The 24,677-nt window shown below is 46.4% G+C and overlaps 1 protein-coding gene across 1 annotated transcript; it reads right to left on the bottom strand.

Annotated features, from left to right (window-relative positions):
- Nucleotides 1-11,583: 11,583 nt before the first annotated feature.
- Nucleotides 11,584-17,534, bottom strand: LOC121171103 (5-hydroxytryptamine receptor 3C-like). The gene is made up of 9 exons (XM_041002578.1): nucleotides 17,435-17,534; nucleotides 15,395-15,561; nucleotides 14,961-15,005; nucleotides 14,373-14,482; nucleotides 13,965-14,134; nucleotides 13,001-13,161; nucleotides 12,324-12,528; nucleotides 11,922-12,134; nucleotides 11,584-11,816 (listed from the first exon to the last, which is right to left on the bottom strand). The coding sequence occupies exons 1-9, from the start codon at nucleotides 17,532-17,534 to the stop codon at nucleotides 11,584-11,586; spliced, it is 1,404 nt and encodes a 467-aa protein (XP_040858512.1).
- Nucleotides 17,535-24,677: the final 7,143 nt, after the last annotated feature.

The following is a 24,677-nucleotide window of genomic DNA, read 5'->3' as shown; positions in this document are numbered from 1 at the left end:
CAAGTGAGCGCAACGGCCCATGCTGCGCCGATCCGAAGCCAAGATCCAGGCACTTCTTCCGGGTCTCCTACAAGGGTGCAGGGTCCCAAAGCTTTGGGCCGTCCTCCACTGCTTTCCCAGGCCACAGGCAGGGAGCTGGATGGGAAGTGGAGCTGCCGGGATTAGAACCGGCACCCATATGGGATCCCGGGCGTTCAAAGTGAGGACTTTAGCTGCTAGACCATGCCGCCGGGCCCAGAATCAAGGAATTTAAAAATTTTGGGGGGGTTCACTACTTGAGAAGGACTTTGTGTAGCCTACGGCAATACCTGAGGAAACATTGATGCAATTCCAGGAGAATTACAGCATCTATGATGATGGCAGCAAGAACCTTGCTTGGCCTTGGAGGTGATGTCATTGAAGAGTGTAGGCACGATGCCTGCAAGAAGGCTTGTGGAGATCTGCCAATGACTTCAAGGATTTGCCAAGGGTGTGGAGGTAGCAAAAATCAACAAGACAATAGTTGAGATGGCAAAGAGCTTTAACCTGAGTGTGAATGAGGATGACACTGGGAAGGTTGTTCCCAAGGAACTGGTAAATGAGAAGTTGTGTTGGAATCAGAAGGAATGCATAAATGGTGAAAAGACAAGAGAAAAGGAGCCCCAATCTGTAGGCAACTTCCTAGGTTGCCTTGTTCCTAGGCAAGGGGTTACAATGCTGGGAGAAAAGCAGTCAATAGCTGGTGGGATCTGTTTAATGCCAAATTTGTGTACCAGTATCCACTATAGTTGCACATTTAAAAATTATTTTTTAAAGATATATGGGGAAGATTGGGAATGCTGGCTCAGGACATACCACTCAGGCATCCAGGCAGGGGTGCTGCAGATTGTCTGGGAAAGGGAGTCTGGGAATATATTGGAGTGGGAGTGGCTGAGGGTATATTTAATAGGGGAGGAATGACTTCTGGGGTTTTACACAGACCCTGCCACTGCATGTGCAAGTAGGCGAGGGAACTGAAATGGAGTGTTTTAGAAAGAGTAAAACAGAGGGCATGTCTGAGTCAGTTCAAGGCACTTGCCCGCATGGGAAACCGCGTTGGGCCATCCTTGACTATTTTCCCAGGGCACAAGCAGAGAGCTGGATGGGAAGTGGAGCTGAGGGATTAGAACTGGCACCTTTCACGTGCTGGGATCCCACATGGCACCAGTTCATATCCTGGCGGCTCCACTTCCATTCCAGTTCCTTGCTTGTGGTCTGGGAAAGCAGTGAAGGATGGTCTTACGCCTTGGGGCCTTGGAACCCTGCACCTGCGTGGGAGACCCAGCAGAAGCTCCTGGCTTAGGATGGGTGCTCGGCTCCAGTTGTTGCAGCTGCTTGGGGAGTGAACCAATAGACAGAATATCTTTCTCTTTTTTGGCTTCTCTGTTAATCTTTTTAATAAAAATAAATCTTTTTAAAACCCGTAGGAACCATATCCTATTATATAAAGAAGAGTTTCTTCCATAATATTTATGATTTCATTTTTTCACTTGGCTACATCCTTCCCTAGGTGATTTCTTTCTGAGTGTGGCTTTACTTAGGGTTTTGGCTATGAGTGTGTGGCTGCCCTCTGACTATGGTTTTTGTCCTTGGGTTTATCTCTACAGTGTCTTCAGACTCTCTGAGTTGGGTTGAGGGAGGGGACAGTGGGAGTTAGTTGCAGAAATTCTGTATCCAACTTTATTCACCTCTCTGAACTTAAGGCTAACCTTTGTCTAAATTAGAAGCCTTGAGTGTGGAGGGGGTTTAATTATTATTATTATTTGGTTTTTTTTTTTTGCATTATTGCTTGGTACCTGGTCAGTCGACCTTGCTTAGGTGTATGCCATGTGTTACCTCACTTGATGTCAACTCTTGCACTTGGTGGCTCTTGTTAGAAGGTGAGAACCATCAGCTCTTTTATCTCTTTGACAAAGTAACGCTTTTCCTGAAAGAATTGACAGTATTTTTTTACTCCATTGTATTGCTTTGATATGTTTCATTTCTAGTTTTGAAATAGCACTTCCAACTTTAAAAAAATATATTAAATTTATTTTCTTATTGCACATTTCAGTATTTTAGGTGCCTTGTGGATTAAATAGACTTCTGAAAGTCTTCTTTTATTGAATGTTGGTTAAAATATGTTCTTATGAAAACATGTGTGGAACATTTTTAATCTTATTGAATTTTTTTCCAATTAACGTTTAGAATATAAGTCATGTACAAGTTGATAATTTTTAAATGTGGTAGTTAATATTGTAAAAACAGTATAAAACTTCAAGGTTTTAAAATATTGTTTTTGGTCTTTGAATATATTTATTTGCTTAGTCAGTTTTTTTCTTGTTATAAAAAGTATTAAAGATACCATACCAAAGTACACAGAACTGCAAATAATGATGGAGATTTCACTAATTTAATGCTGGATTGAAGATAATGCAATATTGTTTTTATATCAGTAAATGAGTGTTGATTTTAACCCCACATATGTTCGGGTCCTTAGCTTTATAAAGCTATCCACTGGTAGAAAATTGCAGTGAAAAACTGCAATAATGAATATGAACCAACTTGCTACTCACAGAAATGTGATAAATCTAACAAGCATAATACCGAAGCAAAGAAACCAGATACAAAAGAATGTATAGTATAATGTCATTTTTGTAAAAATTAAAAAACAAGCTAGACTAATCTGGAAGTCAAGTTAGTTGTAACCTTTGGAGACAGTAAATGACAGTAATGATTGGAAGAGGCCCTACAGGGCATTCGCTGGAGAGCTGGTCTATTTCTTTACTGGATGGATGGTGGTTATACACGCATCATTAGGTTTCATAGTCCACCAAAGGGCACCAATATAACTTGTACACACATACATATATAACACACATATAAGTTTTATACATAGCATATATATATGAGCCTTATATAATGCATCTTGTATATGTCCTGAAAAGTAAGTAAGTGAAAGAACAGAAACCATTTAATTTTTTCATGTTTTAGAGTATCTGCTGTGTGTTATAGGTAGTAGGCTGGGTGAATGAGCTAAGCCTTTGGTGAAGAGTTACTGAATAATGAAATCAGAAACGACTTCAGGTTGCTGTCCCTGACTGCCTCAGATGACAGGAGAGATGCAATCTCAGAGTGAGGCTGAGAAGAGTTAAATGAAGGTCATTTAAGAACAGAAGATCCTCTGAGAGTGGGAAGTGCACGCAGAACCGCCCATTAACAAGTGTGAGGAAACAGGCAGGAGGTGTGCTTTGCGCTTCTGCCGGAGTCACAGCAAGGCAAGCAGATAGAACGGCCACTCCCCAGGGTCTCGTGAAAGTCATGCTAGAAAAGGCTGAAGCAGGTGCTAGGAGTAAAAAGAGCCAGGGCCTGAAAAGCTTTCACTTTGGGCAACTTGGCAGAATTACCACGTCAGCCTGAAAGGAAGAATCTCTTGTCTAAGATTTATCTTATGTATTTATTTATTTTTTAAATTGTACAGATTTTAGTTTTGATAATTTTTACAAATTTGATTAGAGTAAGAAGGATGAAGGGCTAGAGGACAGTGAGTGAGACCATTGTTTCCACATTCTCTTTTTCCTTCTTTATCTGGGAGAGAGAAAAAGGGAGAAGCCACACCCAGCCTCCCACCCATCCCAGGGTCCCCGATGTGTGGCATGCTCTGAAGGTCCTGCTCAAGTGCTTTTGATAGTTCAACAGTTCTGAATTGCTGCCGATCTCTCCACTCCAATCGCAATGAAATCTCTCCAGAATCCACTGATTGACATAGCCCACCTTAGTCTCCATTTACCCAGGTATTCACTGCCAACTCTTAGCTGGGGTAGTTGATCGATTTGTTCTGTCCCTCATCATCTGTTGTGGTACCAGGTGTCCTCTGTAGACTCCAGTGGACTGCCGTATCCTCCATGTGCATCTGGATATGCTGTCCACTGCTCTGACTAAGCTACTGAAAAGGCCCAGCTCTAACTGATGCACTCCACAATCAGACCATGGGACCTGCACTTCTCTCCATGGTTGGGGTTCTGAGTCCAGTGGTTCAGTTGGAGAGATTCCCAAAGAAACTTCATCTGAGGTGATCCCAGACCTGATTCTGTGTGTGCTTGCCAATACAGGATCTGGCGCCCAAATTGGGCTTCGTACACACTGTTAGTTGCAATGTCTGGGTCAGTTGTCTTGAGTCCTGTCTTCTGTGCAAACTAATGGGTGTTGCAGTCCAGCCCAATCCTGTCAACCACACACTTGGGCCCCACATAAACCAGTGGGAGCTGCAGCCTAGTCAGAGTGACCTGCAATAACCCCCACCAGGCATTTCCCTGCCCTGGTTCCCATGCTTGCCAGTATGTGCAGCAGACTAGTCTTGTCTGTCCCACATCCAATTCAGCTCTCATACATGTCAATGGGCATTGAAGCCTAATTCAACCCAACCAGCCCCACTATCAAGCTCACACACGTACTGGTGGGTGCCACTCTCTGCCTAGCCATGCCTGACCCAGTCTTGATTTTCATGCTCATCAGTCAGAGTGGCAACCCAAGAGGGAGGTGCCCACTATTTCCCTAATGGGTCCACTCCCACTGCAGGATCTTGCACTCTCCAGATGGTACTGCAGTTTAGCTCGACAGAGTTTTCCCCCATGCCAGCCTCTGCCAACTGACACTGCAGCAAAGCCCAACCAATCCTTACCCACTCTGGCTTCTGTATGTACCAGTAGGTACAGTCTGCCCAGCCTGGCTTGTCTCTAATCCAGTTTACAAGCAACCCAACAGGTGCTGTGGTCCTGCCTGGCCTGGTCTGCCCCCAATCCCAGCTCTCATGCTCATCAGTGGGAATAGTGGCCCAGGAGGAGAACTCCCTGCAGCCCTCCTACCAGGTTCACCCACGCTCCCCTGGGTCTCATTTGTGCTACTTGGGTGCTGCAGCTCAGTCTGATATGGCCTGTCTCCCCTTGGCATTTGCCAGTGAGTGCTCTAGCCTGGGTTGACCCGGCCCACCCCCAGTTCCAGCTCATGCTGGTGGCGACTACAGTCTAGCCAGCCCAGCCAACCCCCAGTCCCGACCCTCATATGAACTGGTTGGCATTGCAGCCCAACCTGGCATGATCCACACACTGTTCTGGCTCTTATATTTGTCAGTGGGTAATATGGACTGACCCAGCCTGGCTTGCCCCAGACCTGAGCCAAAGGTAAGTCCGTGGGTACCATAACCTGGCCTGGCCTGGTCTGTTCCTTTTCGTGATTCTTGCGCTCATCTTCATGGACTGTGCCCTGACAGAGGATTTCCCCAAGCTCCTCCACCAGAACCTCTCCCAGTGCAAGATTTCATGCACAGCAGTGGGTCCATGGGCCAGCCCTGCTTAGTCCACTTCCTGCCCTAGCAGAAACAGTAATCCATCCTGACTGGTCTTCACCCATTCCTTACTGTTCCACTCATGTTTTTACTGTTGGGTGCTACAGCCCAGCCAAGCATAGTCCACACCCAGACTAGACCTACCCCAGACCATCCTATACCCACTTTGGTTCTCATGATCATCAGTGGGTGCTGGAGTCTAACCCAATCTTGCGCACCCCAGATCCAGTTACACCCATGACAAGGGAAACTGCAGCCATGTCCAGACCCAACTGCAGCCCCTACTCCAACCCCTGCACTCACCAGTGGGACCCACAACTAAGCCAGGGCATTCCCTTTGCTTCTACCAGGCCTGATCCCATCTATAGATCTCGTGCATGCCAGTGGTTGTGCTGTCCCAGCTTGGCGTAGTCACTCCCCAGTCTTAGCCTTTGCCTTCAGATGCTGCAGCCTGGCCTGGGCCAGCTGATCCCCAGTACCAACTCTCGCTGGCAGGTGCTAGTTCCTGACCCTGCTCAGTCTGCTCTCATCCCTGGTTTCTCCACTTGTCAGTGGGCTATGGTTTGCTCGGCCCCGGCCGGTCTATCCCCTTGCAAAATCAACTCACGCACTTGCCACTGGATGGAGCTGTCCTGCCTAGTCTGCCCAACACCCAGGCCTGGACCACATGTTATCAGCAAGAGCTATGATCCACTGGGGAGTTCCCCCAAATTCCCCTACTAGGCCCACTCCCAGACTCAAATTTTAACCAGTGGGTGCTTGGCCCTTGCCTGGCATGGCCTTCCCCATCCAACCTGGCCTTTGTGTGAGCTGGTGCAGCCTGGCCTGCCTCACACCCTGTTTTAGGGTGCTCATGCAAGTGCTGCAGCCTGAACCCTGCCCTGCTTGTTTCTAGCCCCAGTACTGGTGAGCATCAGTGAGTTCCATGGTCATGCCTAGCTCAGCCCATCACCACCCCAACTCTCAAGCTAACCAGTGGGACTTGTAGTTCCATAGGGTTGGGCCCACATATCCTCCACAGGATCCACCCCTAGACCTGGTTCTGTTGTGTGCCTGTTGGTGTCATGGCCAAGTCTAATGTGACCCATCCCCTGATCTGATACTCACTGTCAGGTACTGGGATCTAGTTCTTCCAGGTCCCCAGCCATAGCTTTCATGTGCACTGGTGTGTGGTGGTCAGCCATGTTCTATGCTAACAAACCCAACCCAGGACTCCCATATGGTCTGGTGCATCAGTGTGACCCTAACAAAAGATCTTCAAGTCTCTCCCCTCCAAACCACCAGGTCTCTGTTCCCTTGCTTACCTGAAAGTACGGTGATCCTGTCATTGGGTATCCCTCAGGATTCATTCCTCACCTACATGTATAGTGGCCTTAGCCATGGTTATCTCTAGGCAGTTATTCTATACCCCCAAGACCCCAGAGCTCGCCTCTGTGTGACCAGTGGGTGAAGCCCAGTGCCAATCGGTGCTCTGGCTGCCCACAAGTCCAGGACCGTCTTCATGCTTAGCAGTGGTGGATGGGGAGCTAGGATCCCCAGTAGGAAGCCTGGCCTGACACAAGTTCCCGCAGTCACAGCTGTGTGGTTGGGGGATCCAGACATCCACACCACTGGACTCCACTAAGATTTATTTTATTATTATTAGTTTATTTGAAAGGGAGATTTGCAGAGAGAAGGAGAAACAGATTTTCCATCTGCTAACTCATTCCCCAAATGGCCACAATGGGTGGAGATGAGCTGATCTAAAAGCCAGGAGCCAGGAGCTTCCTTCAGGTCTCTCACATGGGTGCAGGGGCCCAAAGACCCAAGCCATCCTTCACTGCCTTCCCAGACCAAAAGCGGGGAACTGTATAGGAAGTGGAACAGCTGGGACACAAACCAGCATCTATGTAGGATGCTGGCACTAAAGGTGAATACTTAGACTAGTAAGCCAAGGTGCCAGCCCCAAAAGGCAAAATCTCGAGGAATGACTTACTTCCTGATTGCATTGATCTTTGTGTCAACTAAATTGTGCCTTTAGAAACCCTATGTTATTTAGTAAGCAGTTGCAGCCCTCTGTGAATCTCCTTGTGGAACATCCTCATGATATTTTTTAACAGCTTCTTAATAGATTTTTACATCTATATTAGTACGTACATGGAACAGACAATATTTGGGCATCCACTCCAAATTATTAAGAATGATGATATGAGCTAGTTTTCTTAACTGCCAGATATGAATAAGAGGTTTTTGAAAGAGATAATAAAAAGATTAAGGAAAAATATGGGGTGGTCTGGGGCAGGCATTTGATGCAGCACCAAAGACTCCTCTTGGGATGTTTATATCTTATCTCAGCATGCTCAGGTTTACGTCCCTGCTCTGCTTCTGAGTAGCTTACTGCAAATGCACACCCTGAGAGGCAGCAGATAACAGTCTAAGTACTTGCAGACACTAATGGAGTGAACCAGAGGATGGAAGATCTCTATTTCTGTCACTCTTTCAAGCAGAAAACATATTAAGACAAGGGGACAGTATTAACAACAACAAAAAGCACAGGGTGGTGCTTGGTGGAGTGGTTGGAGAGTCCCACATTGAAATGCCTGGATCCAAGTCCTGGTTCCTGATGATGACTCAAGTGCTTGGGTCCTTACCACCCATGAAGGAACACTGGATTAAGTTCCCCACTTCCAGCTTTGGCTGGGCCCAGCACTTGCCATTGTGGGCCCTGGAGGAGTGAACCACAGACTGGGAGATCTCTGTGTCTGTCTGTTTCTGTCTCTCTCCCTTTTACATAAAATATATAAATAAAATTTTTCTTTCAAAAACAAAAGAAATAATAGTGGAAAAGTTTGGTAGAAGATTAAGTACAGGGCTGCCAGTGTTGTGGCACAGTATAAGCTGCTGCCTGTTCTGCCAACATCCCTTGCTGGGATTCCATATGGTCATCGGTTCTAATCCTGGCAGGCCCTGCTTCCCATTAAGCTCCCTGTTTGAGGCCTGGGAAAGCAGTCGAGGACAGCCCAAAGCCTTAGGACCCTGCACTCGTGTGGGAGACCCAAAGAAAGCTTGGAATTCCTGACTTTGGATTAGTGCAGCTCCAGCCACCGCAGCCACTTGGGGAGTGAATTATCAGACAGAAAGTCTTCCTCTCTGTCTCTCCTCCTCTCTGGATATCTGACTTTCCAATAAAAATAAATCCTTTTTTATAAAAGAGGCAGACCTGAGCCCGGCGCGGTGGCGCAAGTGGTTAAAGGTCCTCGCCTTGCACACCCGGGATCCCATATGGGCGCCGGTTCTATCCCAGCAGCCCCGCTTCCCTTCCAGCTCCCTGCCTGTGGCCTGGGAAAGCAGTCGAGGACAGCCCAAAGCTTTGGGAACCTGCGCCCGCGTGGGAGACCCGGAAGAGGCTCCTGGCTTCGGATCGGTATTGGCCCGTTGCGCTCACTTGGGGAGTGAATCATCGGACGGAAGATCTTCCTCTCTGTCTCTCCTTTCTGTATATCCGCCTTTCCAATGAAAAAATAATAAAAATAAATCTTAAAAAAAAAAAAAAAAGAGTCAGACCACATCGGGTACCTGGGATGGGTGGGAGACTGGGTGAGGCTTCTCCTTTTATCTTTCCCTTTACCCAAGATATAGAAAAAAAAATGTGTGTGGAAATGATAGTCTTACCCACTTTCCTGTAAAAAAAAAAAAAAAAAAAAAGAAGAGGCGGAGAGAGAGATGAAAGAAGAGAGAGGAAGTGTGAAATTTCAAAACTGTATTGATAAGGGTTCCAGGACAGCAATGAGACACACACAGGATTACAATAAGATACCAGGGGTCAAAAGAATAAATAACCAAAATTTTTGGTTGATTGGCATTCATTCTTACCTGGGCCCCTTAAACTCTGTTTGCTGATGTCTTGGTGTCAGTCATCTGTGTTATTTGACTCTCATACAGAGACGATGTGTACTGTTTATAGCTTCTTTTACTTAGTGTAACATGTGTTGAGCTTCAGTCATGTGAGGCTTGATACCATTGGCCAAACTATTGGCTGAAACGTTGTTCTTATCTTCAGGAAAGCACACTGTGTTGGGGGCGGGGCAGAAAGGTAACTGAATCACTGACCTGTATTCACCTCACTGAACTATGACTCAAAAATTTCTCCTTGGTACTCTTTCCCTTTTCAGTTCTCTCTCTCTCTCTTTCAGGTCTTGCTTTCAGCTAATCATTAGAGTCTATTGATTAAATATTATGTACTATTTCAAAAGGAGCTTATTAGAAAAAGTTTTATTATTCTTCATATTAAAAGTAATACATGCTTATTTAAACAATTCCAAAGGCGTACAAGAATATAAAATAAAATAATAATCACTTGTTGGATTAAAGATCATTAATGTTTTGCTGACTAGTTATTCATATATATTTCCCTATCTGTCCTCTATTTATCCATCCATCTACCCATTGTCCATCTTGCGTCTATTTTATAGAAATTATGTATATACATTGTTTTATAACTTTTTTCCTACACTTAATATGTTATGGACCTCTTTCCATGATGTTAAAATGGTCTACAAGGTCATTTTTTTATCTTTATTTTTATTAGAAAGGTAGATTTATAGAAAGAGAAGGTGACACAGAGCGATCATCCACTCTCTGGTTCACTTCCCAAATAGCTGCAACGAGTGGAGCTGGGCCACAGGCCTGGAGTTTCTTCCAAGTGCCATATAGGTGCAGAGATCCAAGGAGTTGGGTCATCTCTCGTTGCTTTTCCAGGCACATTAGCAGGGACCTGGATCAGAAGTGGAACAGCCAGAAGTACAACTGGGACCCATATGGGATGCTGGCATCACAAGTGAAGGCTGCTACCAGATAAGGCTCAATGGCTACATCACATTCTTTTGGGTGACTGAATGGAAGTTGATTTAACCAGGTCCCGGCCCTCCTCAAGTATATGTATTCAGAAGATCTGCTCTATTTGTTCTTTGGAAATCAGAGGAAACTGTCACAGTGGGGAAAAAATGACATCATATATTGTTTATACCAAAGAGCAATTTCAGGGTTGAAAGGATAAAGGAACGTAGATAAGAAATACACCATGATGGTGCACATGGACGTCATGGCTGATGGAAGAGCATCAACAATGTTGAGAAATGAGGCAAACGTCAGGTGCTCATCCGGCTGTGCTCCAGGGTCATCATCTGCTTCCCACTGTGATGATGAAGATTGGCTACACTGATAAGTTTGAAATCATTGATGATCACAGAACTGGGAAAATTGTTGTGAACCTTGTGGGCAGGTCAGACAAGTGTGGAGTGATCAGCCCCAGATTGGACATGTAGCTGAAAGACCTGGAAAAATGGTGTAATAATCTGCTCCCATCCTGCCAACATCCTGCTGACAACTTCAGCCGACATCATGGACCACAAAGAGACATGAAAACACACAGGAGGAAAAATCCTGTGATGCAGCCCACACATATAAATAAAAGTTCAAGGAAAAAACCCCACAACTGTGGAAGTGTCTGAAGCATTTTTTAAAAATTTATTTATCTATTTGAAAAGCAGAACTTCTGAGAGAGACAGAGAGAGACCTGCATCCACTAGTTCATTCCCTAAATGATCACTATGGCCAAAGCTGAGCAAGTCCAAAGTTGGGAGCCAGGAGCTTCTTTCAGGTTTCCCATGTGAATGCAGTGGCCCGAGGACTTGAGCTACACTCAGCTGCTTTCCCAGGCCATTAAATAGAGAGTTAGATCAGAAGTGGAGCAGCTGGGATTCAAACCATTGACCATATGGAATGCCGGAGTTGCAGGTGGCAGCTTTACATGCTGTATCACATGTCAGCCCCATCTGAAGCTTTTAAAATCAAATCAGGTTATACCTGTTAGAATGAAATATTAAAGTGTCTGCAGTAGCACTCTATACCCTATGATAGACCGATGGAGGGAGCAGTGCCTCTTGGATACTTGGGCTGACCAATCAAGGGGAGACTCTCGTGGCCTGGGTTTCTGTGGATAAGGGAGGTTAGGAGTTAGGGGTGGCTTAGGAACACTACACATGAGCAAGAATAAGGACCCTGGCATGTGAGAAGTCCAGGATCTATTCAGGCTGCTTTGATCTGCTTGGGTGCTGGATGGGACTTTATGGAACATAGAAAGCAGCCACTCTTATAGCCCCTTGGGGTGAGTGGCTAAGATGAGGGAAGGGGTCTGGGTTAGTGTGGTCCTAAGACAGGAAGAAACCTCAAACTGCGGCTTTCAGAAAGAGGTGAGAGTGTGCCTAGGTGCTCCAGAGGATGATGACGGTGATGATAGAGCAGGCCATGAAGAGCAGGTAGAGGCGGAAGAGCAGTGTGTCCATCAGGTGGCTGAACTGTACCCACAGCTCCACCAGCTGCTGCTGCTGTGGGGTTTCATGCTCCTGCCGGCCCCTGGGCTGCTTGGGACAGCCGTGCACCTCTGGCACCACGAGACCTGGCCCCTTTGCCACCAGCTCTACTGGCTCCTTCAGGCCTGTGCAGGAGACAGAGACTCAGCCCTGGACCATGAGGGCCCGTGGGGACAGAGGAGGACAGGGAAGGGGACAGGAGTGATGAGGGCAGAGTTGGCTTCCCTTACCTGGCAGGTGGGTGTTGCTGTGATCCAGGCCCTTACTGTTGTCCTGGGGTGCAGTGGAGGGGCAGGGTTTCCTGTTGTAGCGCAGCATCAGGGAGTGGAGCCACCAGGGCATGGGTGGGGGCTGGGTGGTGGCTAGGTGCAGCAGGTAGGTGATGAAGACGGTCTCTAGCAGGCTGACCACCATCAGGGACAGGCAGAGGGCAAAGTAGACACCTGAGGACAAGGCAGGGAGTAAATACACAGGGGGAAGATGCACCTCTAAGCTCTTCCAAAGCTCTTTTCCAAATCCCATCTTTCCTTAGAACCCCTTCCCTCCTTAAGTTGAGCAATTGCCAGTTTTGCTGGTCTGTGCCTCTGTCCCCTCCTGCCTATATTGCTCCAGAAACCAGGAGAGGGTTGTACTGATGAGGGGGGTGCCGGTGGCGGGGAGCATGTCATTCATCATGAGCAGGAAGACGTTGTAGCCCAGCAGGAGAGTAATCTTGAAGGGAGCACGGTTCTGGCTTTCAGCAGGCAGGTAGAAGCTGAAGGCGTCGATGGCCACCAGAAGGCCACTGGGCACCAGGAGGTTTATGATGTAGAGGGTGGGCCTGCGCCTGATGGCCACCTGCACAGAGAATGGGGGAGACAGTGAGGCAGTAGCTTCCAGAGGGCCCACTGCGTGTCTTTGGCTTCTTTAGTCCTGGCTAGTATGTGGGAGATAACAGTCTATTTCACGTGTCATTGTGTATAAGTGTTGAACATATGTGCTCTATTTTGATTTCTCTTCAACCTGTAAGCATGCAATGATTGTGGACTCTGCAAGGCAGGAGGCATTTGAATTGTCCATTCTGAGTAGTAGTGCTGCTAACAACCCAGTCCTTCCTCTGTTCTTTGGAGTGGTGGGGAGGGGCAATGGGGGGCAGGGAGGGACAGGAGGGAGAACCTGAGGATCCTGCCTGAGAGCAGACAGGTCAAGGGTGCTGTGGCAGCAGGTGCTTCACCTTCGGGAACTTGTTGCTTCCCTAAGCACCTTTAGATGAAGAAGAAAATCAACAGAGTGACTGGATCAGAAGGCCAGCTGGGCCCTGGGGACTCACGTAGAACATGATTTGGTCGTAGAGGTTTTTGCCAACGGACAGTTTTGGAGTGGCTTTGTTGATGCTCAGGAGCTCCCACTCTCCCCGGGTCCAGATGACTTTGCGAGACAAGTTGGTGATCTCCCACACCTCTTTGTCCATGCCCAGGAGCATGCTGTCCACTGGAAGGGAGACCCAGTCAGCTTCATCTGGAAGCACCCCAAGCCTGCTGTCCCCAACATTGGATTCCCACCCACCTCCCCAAAAGATCTTCTGCAGATTTTCTGCTCTGTCCTGGTTCTCTCATAAGTGGGTTATATGACTAACAACTCACATGCAGTGGGGGCTGCAGCATTGATTTTTGCTGCTGTTGTGGAAAGCAAGAGTGAGTCAAGGCTGTTATGGGAATGTTATTGGCCATGACTCAAACGTGAGTCAAGAACTTTGGGAAAATTCCTATTTTTCTATTCTTAATTCTCTAGCTGTGTTGAGGCTGTCTTAGCAGAACAAAATTTGAACAGTTCATTTCTAGAATTATGATTATTAATGTTTCCACTTTTGCCACATGATTATCTACTGGTATTCAGGGACTTCAATTTACTCATCCAAGTCTGTTAGCTGTTAAAATTTTTTAAAAGCAGAGGTAAAACTTATAGGCATGGAGCAGCTCAGGGTCAGGTGGCCTTCATGTGGGATGAGTGCCATCCAAGATATAGAGCAATGATTCTTGACTCTGTCTACACATTGGCATCACCTGGAGAGATAAAACAAAACCAAAAAAAAAAAAAAATGCACGAGCCCTGGGTGCACCTGCAATGATTCACCTGCTCTATGTTATGGGTCTAGGCCAAGTTATGGGTCTTTGGAAAAAGCTTTAGTGGGCAGCTGGAGTTGAGAAACATTGAGCTAAACTTTTCTTAACAATACATACACCACTTACAAATCTTCCTGTGCATCCCAAATAGCTCCGGCGTGTCACACTCACCTGTGTAGAGGAAAGAACAGAAGGTAAGGGTGCAGTTCTGTTGGTCAAAAGGGAAGTAGAAGATGTCCAGGTTGCAGATGCTGGTCACCCGCATGGGCATGCTGTACTTGATTTGCCCTTCACTGGTGACAAAGGTGGTGAAGCCTGAAGGTGTCAGATTCACGTTCATCCTATTGGAGAAAGGAAGAGGGATGGTCCGTGGGTATCCCTCTTGTCTCTCTTCCTCATCAGCTATTCCCCTGGGCTCTTTCTGGCCTCTTCCTCTAATGTCACTCTATCTTGTCTCTGCTCTTCCTGATAGTGGAGACCTCCCTTGCCTGATTCTGGAGGCCCCACACCTCACAATGAGCCTGGGCTGTCCTGTGCACGTGGTGTTTCAGGCTAGCCTGCCCCAGCCCAGATACACACGATTCCAAGATGAAGATGTCTGGGAGCCACATCTGTTCAGCTGACACAGAGAGTTCTTTGATACCGACACACTCTTCTGGGTCCCAGCTGATGAAAGGATTGTTCCATGTCTATAGCCAAGGAGGAATAGAGGTAAGTGATGGCGAGCTTGTCCCGGCAGCCTTTCCTTGCCTTCCCCTTCTCTTCATACTTTGGTCCTTGCCTCCCATTTTTGTGCCAAATGACCTCAGGCTGTCTCCCCATCTCTTTTTAACCAATGGCATCAACTAATTGCTCCTTAGTGGCTTTTTCCCAGGTAGATTGTAAATGGGGTTTAAAACCACTTAGAATCAGGCACACGCCAATCCATCAGCCTGTAATCATGTGGCCATTTATTACCATTGCCATTTCTACCTTGCTAAGCCACTAGGGAAGTTTGTATCCCTAGGGCTGGTGCAATTCTAGATGGGCATATTTTCTTCCCAGGAAGATTTTATGTCTTGCATAGAGATTGGAACTTTCTAGTTTTCTGATCTTTAAGTTACTCCCAACACCTCAAATTTGAAAGTACACATGGAAAAAATAAAGACATGGCTGAGTCAACCTTACCAGATCTATCCACAGGAATGAAGTCATCAGCTGAAGCTGTGGATCCTGATAAAGAAAATCCCATCCAGGTTTCTTAGTGTAAGCCATTTGGCCCTCCTCCCACCTCATATCTCACCAGCAGTTGCTCATTTAGGGGCCCGGCACAGTTCTGAATGTTGGATTATCTTTTTTTTTTTAATTAGTTTTCCCATTGTATGCAGGAAAAATTCAAATTTTAACTGACATACAGCACATTCCAGAAAGGACGGGACTCAAGGACAAATGCCTCCTGGAAAAAAACATCACTGCAGCATTCCTGATCATGCCTACCCCATCCCACTCTGCACAAAACCCATTCAAGCTACCTGTTGATCATTTATTAGTGCAATGTTGGGTAGGGAGGGGAGTCCTGTCCCCTATTAGAAGCTAAGGGAAGCTGCGTGCCAGGGTCTCACCACTTGGAGGATGGCAGACAGGGTGAAGGAGATGTTGACGTGAGTAGGGAAGCTCTGGTTGGTGACTGGGCGGAAGGCCTTTCTGTCAAACACTGCTTGGAAGGTGAGCGGATCCACCCCATGCCGCTCGAAGCCTGAGCAGTTTATGGTGAAAGCGTTGGCTCTTCCTGCAGAGAGCAGAGCCTGTGAGTGATGGCCTCCTTGCAGCTCCGCAGAGGGCCGGAAGGGGTGTTCCAGGAAGAGCCAGGGCTCCCTCTTTTCTGGTTTAAGCTCTTCCTGCCCGGGTTGGGGAGGTTGGGCTGGGCTAGTAGGCAAATGGAGGAAGTTGGTGTGGTGAGCCAAGTCAGAACTCCATTCTTATTCCCATTGTTTGTTCTCAAGCCAAATCTGCTCAAATCTGTATGCAAACTTGACCTTAGTGCAATGGCGATGGCTTCAAAAAGTCCCCAAATGTCCACATTGTAAAGCTTTTGGTTCCACCTAGCAGGGACATTGCCCCGCTTAGCACTTCCCTATAACTTGGAGTCTAGGACCCTCAGATATCTGTTGTTATATATTTCTCTTTTTGATTATTAGAGACTTCTTTGTTTACTGAATGCAAGAACTGAGATAAGAGAAGTAAACAATTGTACTTGCTAGGCAGATATGGGAAGCATGTTCTGGATGGGTTCACATCTTACCTTGGTGCTATGGATTCATTTTGCTCTTCTGGTTGTCTTGTAGGCTATTTCAAATATTGGAATCACTAGCTCACTTCACTGCTGAATACCCAATCACAGGCCTAGGCAGATCTCACTTCTCGGTCAAGACCAGGGAACCGTCCGGGTAGTTCCTGAACAGAATCTTCGTCATACTGCCACTACTGCATCGTCTGCCTTCTCTGCTTGCTTCTCTGTATCTCCTTTATCTTTCCATGATTATTTAAGGAGTGTACCCAGATTGGGAATAAGTATTCCCTCTTAGGGGAAGTATCTGGTTCTTTCTATCCTGAGTTGATCTCCCCCCCCACCGTTAGTATTATATTGAATCCTTCAGAGCCTGTTTAAAAATCACTGGCCAGGCCCGGCGAAATAGCATAGTGGTTAAGGTCCTCACTTTGCATGTGCTGGGATCCCATATGGTCGCCGGTTCTAATTTCAGCGGCCCTGCTTCCCATCCATCTCCTTGCTTGTGGCGTGGGACAGCAGTTGAGGATGGCCCAAATCCTTGGGACCCTGCACCCTCATGGGAGACCTGGCTTCGGATAGGCTCAGTTCCAGCCGTTGTGCTCACTTGGGGAGTAAATCATCGGATGAAAGATCTTCCTCTCTGTCTCTCCTCCTCTCTGTATATCTCACTTTCCAATAAAAATAAATAAATCTTAAAAAAAAAATCACTGGCCACTCTCATACATGCCATAGACAAGGAAAGAGGGAAAGGGCTGTGATAGATGGAGCATCAGGAGTCAATAAAAAGATGGAATTGCAAGATGAAAAAGTGAGGCATTTGGTAGATTCCTATACAAGCCTGAGTAGAAAAAAATCTGTGTGCATTTATTGGTGACATGCCTTCCTATCTGTCATGAAAAGGATATAAAGAGACATTATGGAAGGAATATTTGCATGCTAATTATTTTTAAATATTTCTTTATTTTTACTTGAAAGGCAGATTTAGAGGGAGAGAGAGAGAGAGAGAGAGAGGACGTATTCCATTCACTAGTTTACTCCCCAATGGCTGCAATGGTCAGAGGTGAACCAATCTGAAGCTGGGAGCAGAAGCTTCTTCTGGTCTCCCATGTGGGTACAGGGGCCCAAGGATTTGGGCGATCATCTCTTGCTTTCCCAGGCCATAAGTAAGGAGCTGGAGCAGAAGTGGAGCAGCCAGCCAGGACTAGAACCAGCACCCATATTGGAAGCTTGGCGCCACAGACAGAGGACACGGCTGTTGAGCCATCATGCCAGCCCTGCTACACTAATTCTACATGTCTTCCAGGAGCTGGCAGGACATCTACACAGCCTCTAGAATGGCACACTGCCCTTCCCCATGCTGGTCCTATCTTACCTTGAAGCAGAAGGCTGACAACGAGGCAGGGGAGGAATCTCCTGCCATGTGGTTGTTCTCCACCCATCTTCCTCTTCTGGATTGTTTTCTGGGGACTCATCCGGAGCACCCCCAAGTCTTAAGCTTTAAGGAGCTGGGCCTTTGCCTTGGTTCCCGGTTTAATACTAATCCTGTTGTGTGACCACTCCCCAGCGAGAGTCTGTGGCCAGAGAAGTCGCAGCTGAGTGTCTTGCTTGCTCCTGCCCAGATATGCCTTCCAGGCTCCACACAGGCAGGAAGTTGGGCCAACCCTGGGGAAAAGAGTCCTATTTGGCAGCTCAGTGCTGAGATTGATAACATAGTAACTCACCTTATTGAGAGAATGGGTGCTGGCGAAATAAGGATTATGTTCTTATAAGACCAGAGAATTTGCCTATTTGGAAAATAAGTAGTATCTAGTGATTTGCTTAGGAGTAACAGAATATGTTACAGGGATCCTTCTAAATACCAGACTGCAAAGCTTGTTTTATATTTTCATCATCTGTTGTCTATTTTTCCAGTAGTCTTTAGCTAGATTTCATTTTTCCAGTTTCTCTACTGCTCTCATTTATTCTATCAAAATCAATGTTCTGCATGCCTTTCTTATCCTAAGTGTTGGTCACATGATGATAGAGGTCACGCATGTGTTACTAATAGATGTGCATATTGTCATATAGTAATGCTCTGAACTTACATTAATATGATTGCCATGTGTCAATAAATGTCTCATGTCACATTTCTGTGTCAAAACTTGAACCAATGGAGTGAACTGAAGCAATTTTATGTTAAGTATTTTCGATGTCCAGAAAAACTTGGAAACGTTTTCTTTGCAGAAAAAGTGGAGTCAGACCTAGCATACAAAAGAAACTTTATGGTCCCAGCACTGTAACCTAGCAGCTAAAGTACTTGCCTTGCATGCACCAGGATCCTATATGGGCATTGGTTCTAATCCTAATGCCTCTGTTTCCCATCCAGCTCCCTGCTTGTGGTCTGGGAAAGCAGTTGAGGATGGCACAAGGCCTTGGGACCCTGCACCTGCATGGGAGACTCAGAAGAAGCTCCTGGCTCCTGGCTTCGGATGCTCAGCTCTGGCCGTTGCAGCCATTTGGGGAGTGAATCAGTGGATGGAAAATATCGTCCTCTCTGGCTCTCCTCCTTTCTGTATATCTGACTCCAATTAAAAAAAATTAGATAAATCCTTAAAAAATAAAATAAAAAAGAAACTTTATTCAAAATGGACCATCATGATAGTCTTAAATAGAAAGTGCTGTGGGGCCTGGCGCGGTGGCGCAAGTGGTTAAGGTCCTCGCCTTGCACACCCAGGATCCCATATGGGCACCGGTTCTAATCCCGGTCAGCCCCACTTCCCTTCCAGCTCCCTGCTTGTGGCCCGGGAAAGCAGTCGAGGACGGCCCAAGGCTTTGGGACCCTGCACCCGCGTGGGAGACCCGGAAGAGGCTCCTGGCTTTGGATCGGCATAGCATCGACCGTTGCGCTCACTTGGGGAGTGAATCATTGGACGGAAGATCTTCCTCTCTGTCTCTCCTCTCTGTATATCCGCCTTTCCAATAAAAAAAAATAATAAAAATACATCTTTTAAAAAAAAAAAGAAAATGCTGTGAAAAGCAGGGATAACTTACAGGTAAAAGCAGCCCAGTGGAGGGAGAGGGATGCAATGTATTTCATTTGAGGTTTGCTATACCTGCAGTGTTTTTGTTTGTTGTTGTTTTTGTTTTGTTTGTTTTTTACTGCAAAATCAAATATACAGAGTGGAAGATCTTCTGTTTGTTGATTTACTCCCCAAGCAACTGCAATGGCTGAAGCTACATTGATCTAAAGCCAGGAGCCAGGAGCCTCTTCTGGGTCTCCTACCCAGATGTGAGGCCCCAAGAATATAAAGCAGCAAGGCAATTTTACCTTTGGAGGCTACAGTGTCAGGTGCTCTTGCCATTGCTGCTGCTACAGAACCTGCTGGTGATAGGTAGCATATTGAACACTTAGCCATATGGTGTTGTGACAAACATCTCACCTGCTTTACTTAATCTTTCCAAAGATCCCATGCTGGAGGTATGTGGGATAAAAAAAAAAAAAATGAGGTCAACTAAGCAGAGAGAAAGCAATACAATCTGGTTTTTCCAGACCATGTTTTAGAAGATAATAAATTTGGAGAAAATGAAACTTTTGCTATGAAGCCGAAGAATCAGACACCTATAGTCAATTAGTTATCTCACCAAAAAGTACCCAAAATGATGCCTAACCCAGATGCCTAACCAGTGTAGGGTTAGGTGCCTAGCCCAGATGCAAGGCCTCAGCACCCGGACCAGTCATCAGGGACTGGGAGTAGACTTGAGCTTGCTGTCATCTGAGATGAGGGAAAGTATCTGCTATCAGGTCCTAAGCCCTGTGGAGGCACCCACTGGATAGTGTCCTGTCTGTGGCACAGAGGCACCTGGCTAAGAGTTACGCAGAGAGGCTGCAATTAGTGTGGGAGTTCCTAAAAGGCTAGAGGTTGGACTTGGGATCACTCAGGACTCTGGAGACTCAGGAAAGGAGGAAATGGTTCGTGCCAGTGTTGACTGCATGGCTGGGCTGAGTGACTGAGACCTTCATATTTATTGCACGATTCCATCATTTCATATCAGGATGTTTCTAGAAGATTTTGCTCTTTGGAGGCATTGCATGTGTCTCGGTTGCAGCTCTGAAATAGCTACTGCTGAGTTGCCTGGCCAAGCACTTCTTTTGGCCAAGGCTTCCTTACCTGCAGGGAGCCCCTTTTTTGGAGAATGGCTTTATGCAGTACAGCTAGCCTTCCCAGGAGGGTAGAAGGCCAACGTCAATAATCTCACCAGCAACTGCGTGGGGCCATCAGAACCCTGGGTTCTGCTTCATACCTGGTCACCATCTAGTCACGCTTTTCCTAGATTATCCTTTGCAGGGCACTCTGTGTGATTTGTTTGAAATGCAAATTGGACCATGTTGTTCTCATGCTTAAAATTTTTCAGTGGCTCCCATTGTCTGGAGCAGTTATATTTTGATTACTGGGCCAGCGAATTTGTATTTGCAGCAGGCTCCCAGGTGCAGCTGCTGCTATTGCTGATGTTGCTGCTGGTGGTGGTCCTGGGACTACTCCCAGAGAACTATGGGTCTATAACGTACAACCTAACTCGTTAGCATGATAGAAAATGTGCTACCTGCTTCAGTTCTCTGCATCTATCCATTCTGTTGTCTTGGGTTATGTCTTCTGAGAGTTGTTTTGGCCTATAATGTGTGTCACAATTATGTTATGAGTTCTATATTCTTCCCTAAATAAAAAGCTTAGCCTGATATTGGCATTTCAGGCAGTAATACTCAAGAATTTCCGTTTTAAACTAGATCCAGAGCTGACTCTACTACAGGTGGGCTGTGGATCACACTTAGAGAAATATCATGCACTAAACAGCTCCACTGACCGTGCAAAGGTGGTTTCTCTCCACTTTTCTTTCAACCTGCAATACGCCTACTATCATTATTAATGAACTCTGAAAGATTCAGTGTAACTCAAGCACCTAGTCTTCTAGGAAGTCTTCTGTGCCCATGCACATATATTCCTATGCACACAGGCACACACATACACACATACGTTTGTGCTTGCATACACACATTACTGAACCCCATTTTCACCCTTGAATTGGACTACATATACAACTCCCCATCAACTCTGCACCTTCCAGGGGAGCGGAAAACACAGCTTCCTTGTACCCAGTGTATGACATACAGGTCATACATGTTAATTAAATGAATGTTAATTAAACACCTGGACTGTCAGTTTACATTAGATGGGGAGAGGAGCCCAGGCCTCTTGGGCAGACATGTGGAAGGTTGTTGGGAGCCTCCTAGGAAGTTAATTGCTGTTCTCCCAGTGTGGGCCTCTGTCTCAGGTTAGCTGGGGGAAACGGGTTGGTACAGCACTGTGCAGCAGGTGAAAGCCAGAGGACTGGAGTCAGGGTTCAGACTCACTAACCTTCTAATGGCCTAACAAGAGCTACCATGTATGGAGTTTAAGCCTTGTGACTTATACTGCGCCAGCCATGCTTATAGTACATGTATATATTCTCATGACTGCTTGGAGGGGTCTGTGTTATGACTCGCATTTCTCACAGATTAGAAAACCAGAGAGCAGAAAGCTCTGAAAGTCTTGTTCAATGTTCACTCAGGTGGGAATTCATAGAGTCTGAATTCAAAGCTGGATGAATTGATCCTGTTGCTTTTTTCATTAATCCATGGCTAGAGAGTACTGGGGACTGAGTCCTTAGGGGCCGGAAGATAAATCCCTGGGCCCACACAATACAAAACCAGAGGCAATAGCAAGCACAGTTTTGCAAGCCAGATACCAGTGTCTGTCTCCTTGGTACTCTGGATGCCTCTCCACCTCCAACAGCCTAGTTCATTTGGGCCTGTAGGTGATGAGGCTTGGGGTATAACCGGGCAAGGGCAGAGTCTCATGGTGAAATGCAGAAGCGGGGGCCACTGGTTTGCAGCCCAGATGGACAGCTGTCCCACACAAAGACCATTGCCCAAGACTGCAGAGCAAGAGCTGCCACAGAACTGCCACTGGGTGCTGGTGGAGGCCAAGAGGAGGTGAGTCGGGGGGAGTCCTGATGTTCTGGGAGACGGCTGGCAAGGAGTCCCACGCACCAGCCTTGCCCTGCGGCTGCCGTCCTCAGTCCCAGGCCCTCATCACAGACTGTTATGACAACCCTGTGTTTGTCACTTCATGTCTCCCCCACTGTTTTTTTCCTCTTAGAAGTGAGGGGGTTGGATTAGGAAGTCTGTATGCCTTAGATGCTTATATGCGTTAGTTTTTCTGCTTCTGTAAACTTTAAATGATTTTCCTCAAAGCAATATTTTTTAAAAAAACACTTATTTGTTTTTATTGGAAAAGCAGAGTTACAGAGAAGAGAGACAGAGAAAGATCCTCCATCCACTTCCCAAATAATAGCCAGAGCTAGGTTGGTCTAAAGTTGCGAGCAGGAGTTTCTACTGGGTCTCCCCCAAGGACTTGGGCCATCTTCTGCTGCTTTCCTAGGTCATAAGCAGGGAGCCAGATAGGAAGTAGAACAGCCTGGACTTGAACTGGTGCCCATAGGGATGTCAGCACTACAGGTGGGGTTTAGTCTACTACACCATGGCAGTGGCCCCCAAAGAAATATCTAAAAACATAATTTCATGTATGTTATTCATCCACTTTATAAATGAAGACATTTATATAAGCCACTGGTTCAAAGTTATCCAACCAGCAAGCAAAGGAGTTAAGTTGGAAGCAAGTACTACTTCCCCCTATGGTAGAGAAGAATTGTGCCTGCGAACTATCAAGCAAGACTGTGTCTCGAAGGGAGAACCAGCAACTAGAGAGGAAAAAAGGAGGGCTTGACTTAATTCCCAGAGGAGACTTGACGGAAATGGAGGGAAGGTAAACAGGATCATGACTAAGATACTCTAATGTCAGACTGAAGTGGCATAGTGGTTAATAGAACCAGAACACAAACAAAACTGCACGTGGGAACCCCAGGACACCACTGCAGACACACAACTCACAGGAAGGAGCTATTGGGCAGGAGTGGGCCAGCAAGTACTCATTTGCAGATGTCCTGAAGAGGGCTACAACTACCTTGCCAAGCCTTTCAGAGGTCTGCCAGAGAACATTGGGAAAGCCCGTGGCTCAAGGTGGGCTTGCCTTACTCCCCTGTGACAGGAGACAGGCAGCAAGCATATCTCTGAGTTTCGCAGTTCTGGGTGGTTATCCATTGTGTGTCAAATCATGTGTTCAGATTTCACTTTTAGAGATCATAAAAATCATTATAATTACATTGTGCCTATAGAAAGGAGAGGAGACTGTTATCTTATGTGTCAAAAGAGAAGCTGCAGATTTTCTGTTTAAGTAAAACCTAAAGCTACCTCTTCAGGGAATGTGAGGGAACCATAACAGAGAAATATTCCCATGCAGACGGGATGAGGTAAAATAATGCAAAGTCATCATTAAATAATTTCAAAGCCCCTCCCAGGCCAGGAAATGAGGCTCTCAGCAAAAACCCAGGGCACATTTCCAGGTGACAGGACTCTCCCTCGCGGACACAAAAATGCCTGGCAGTAGAACTGATGTCAGCAGCAGAATATTAAGGGATGGGTTGTTCATATTCAGCTTGGGCAAATACATCTTCCAGAAAGGAATGGAGGTGGCATGTTTAGCCTGTATTCTGTTGCTATAACATACTACCCAAGTGGTTTTATGGGTGGTTTATAAAGAAAAGTTGATGTAGCGCCCAGGTCTGGAGATGTCAGGGTGTGTCACTAGCATCTACCAGCTTCTGCGATGGACCTCATACTGCTCATGGCAGAAAGTATCAGAAAAGTGGAAGTGAGCCCAAGAGAAAAGGGGCCAAAGGGGGCAGAGTGCTTTGTAATAACTCACTTTCATGGTAATAACCCACCCTTGTGACACTGTGTCAGTCCTGTCACGATGCGTCTGAAAGGTAACCTTCAAATAAATTATGGTTGGGGAGGTGGTGAACTATATTCACCACACCTACGTAGTGAACATGGGTGTTGTGATTTTAAAAATTCTTTATTTCTGTGTGTTATTTATGTGAAAGATAGAAACAGAGAGAGAGCATGATCTCCCAAACCTCAGTTTTCTCCTCAAATGCCAACAATAGCAGTGGCTGCTCCCGGGCAGCATCAGGAGCGTGGAACATAAGCCTGTTATCCCACACAGGTGGCAAGGATCCGATTATCTGAACTACTACCCACTGCCTCCCAAGATGTGCATTAGCAGGAAGCTGGAATCAGGAGTGGAGCATGACTGCTTCCCAGGCATTCCAACATGGGGCACAGGTGTCCCAAACAGCATTGTCTGCAGAGTCCAATGCTGGTCCCAGATATGTGAGTTACAGTGGGAATGAGGCAATAGAGGACAAGGGATGGGATGGAGCAGTAGAGAACTAGGGGAGGAAATAAAAAGAACTTGAAAAGTTGTTACCGGAATCCTTGCTCTTTCCATTTTAATTCTCCTAAAGGGTTCACTGATAAAGGCATGGTGTGGCATTGACAACTCAGTTCGGGATGCTCAGAGCCTGTCTGTCCTTGGTAAGGAAGGCAACATAGAAGAGAGGTTCCAAGCCTGGTCGCTAGAAGCGGTGTGTCTACATTCAAACTGCAGCTCTGTCTGTGACTTAATCAGTCTTGGAAA

Source organism: Ochotona curzoniae, unplaced genomic scaffold, assembly GCF_017591425.1.
Source record: "Ochotona curzoniae isolate NIBS_2020 unplaced genomic scaffold, NIBS_Ocur_1.0 scaffold_2587, whole genome shotgun sequence".
NCBI classification, from domain to species: domain Eukaryota; kingdom Metazoa; phylum Chordata; class Mammalia; order Lagomorpha; family Ochotonidae; genus Ochotona; species Ochotona curzoniae.
This window is presented reverse-complemented; position numbering and strand designations above follow the sequence as displayed.

Coding starts and splice junctions, on each gene's coding strand:
- LOC121171103 (XM_041002578.1), bottom strand. CDS start 17,534: ATGAGTCCCCAGAAAACAATCCAGAAGAGGAAGATGGGTGGAGAACAA. Junction 13,162..13,964: donor CTGTTCTTTCCTCTACACAG/GTGAGTGTGACA, acceptor TCTCCCTTCCAG/TGGACAGCATGCTCCTGGGC. Junction 12,135..12,323: donor CACCGGCACCCCCCTCATCA/GTACAACCCTCT, acceptor CCTTGTCCTCAG/GTGTCTACTTTGCCCTCTGC.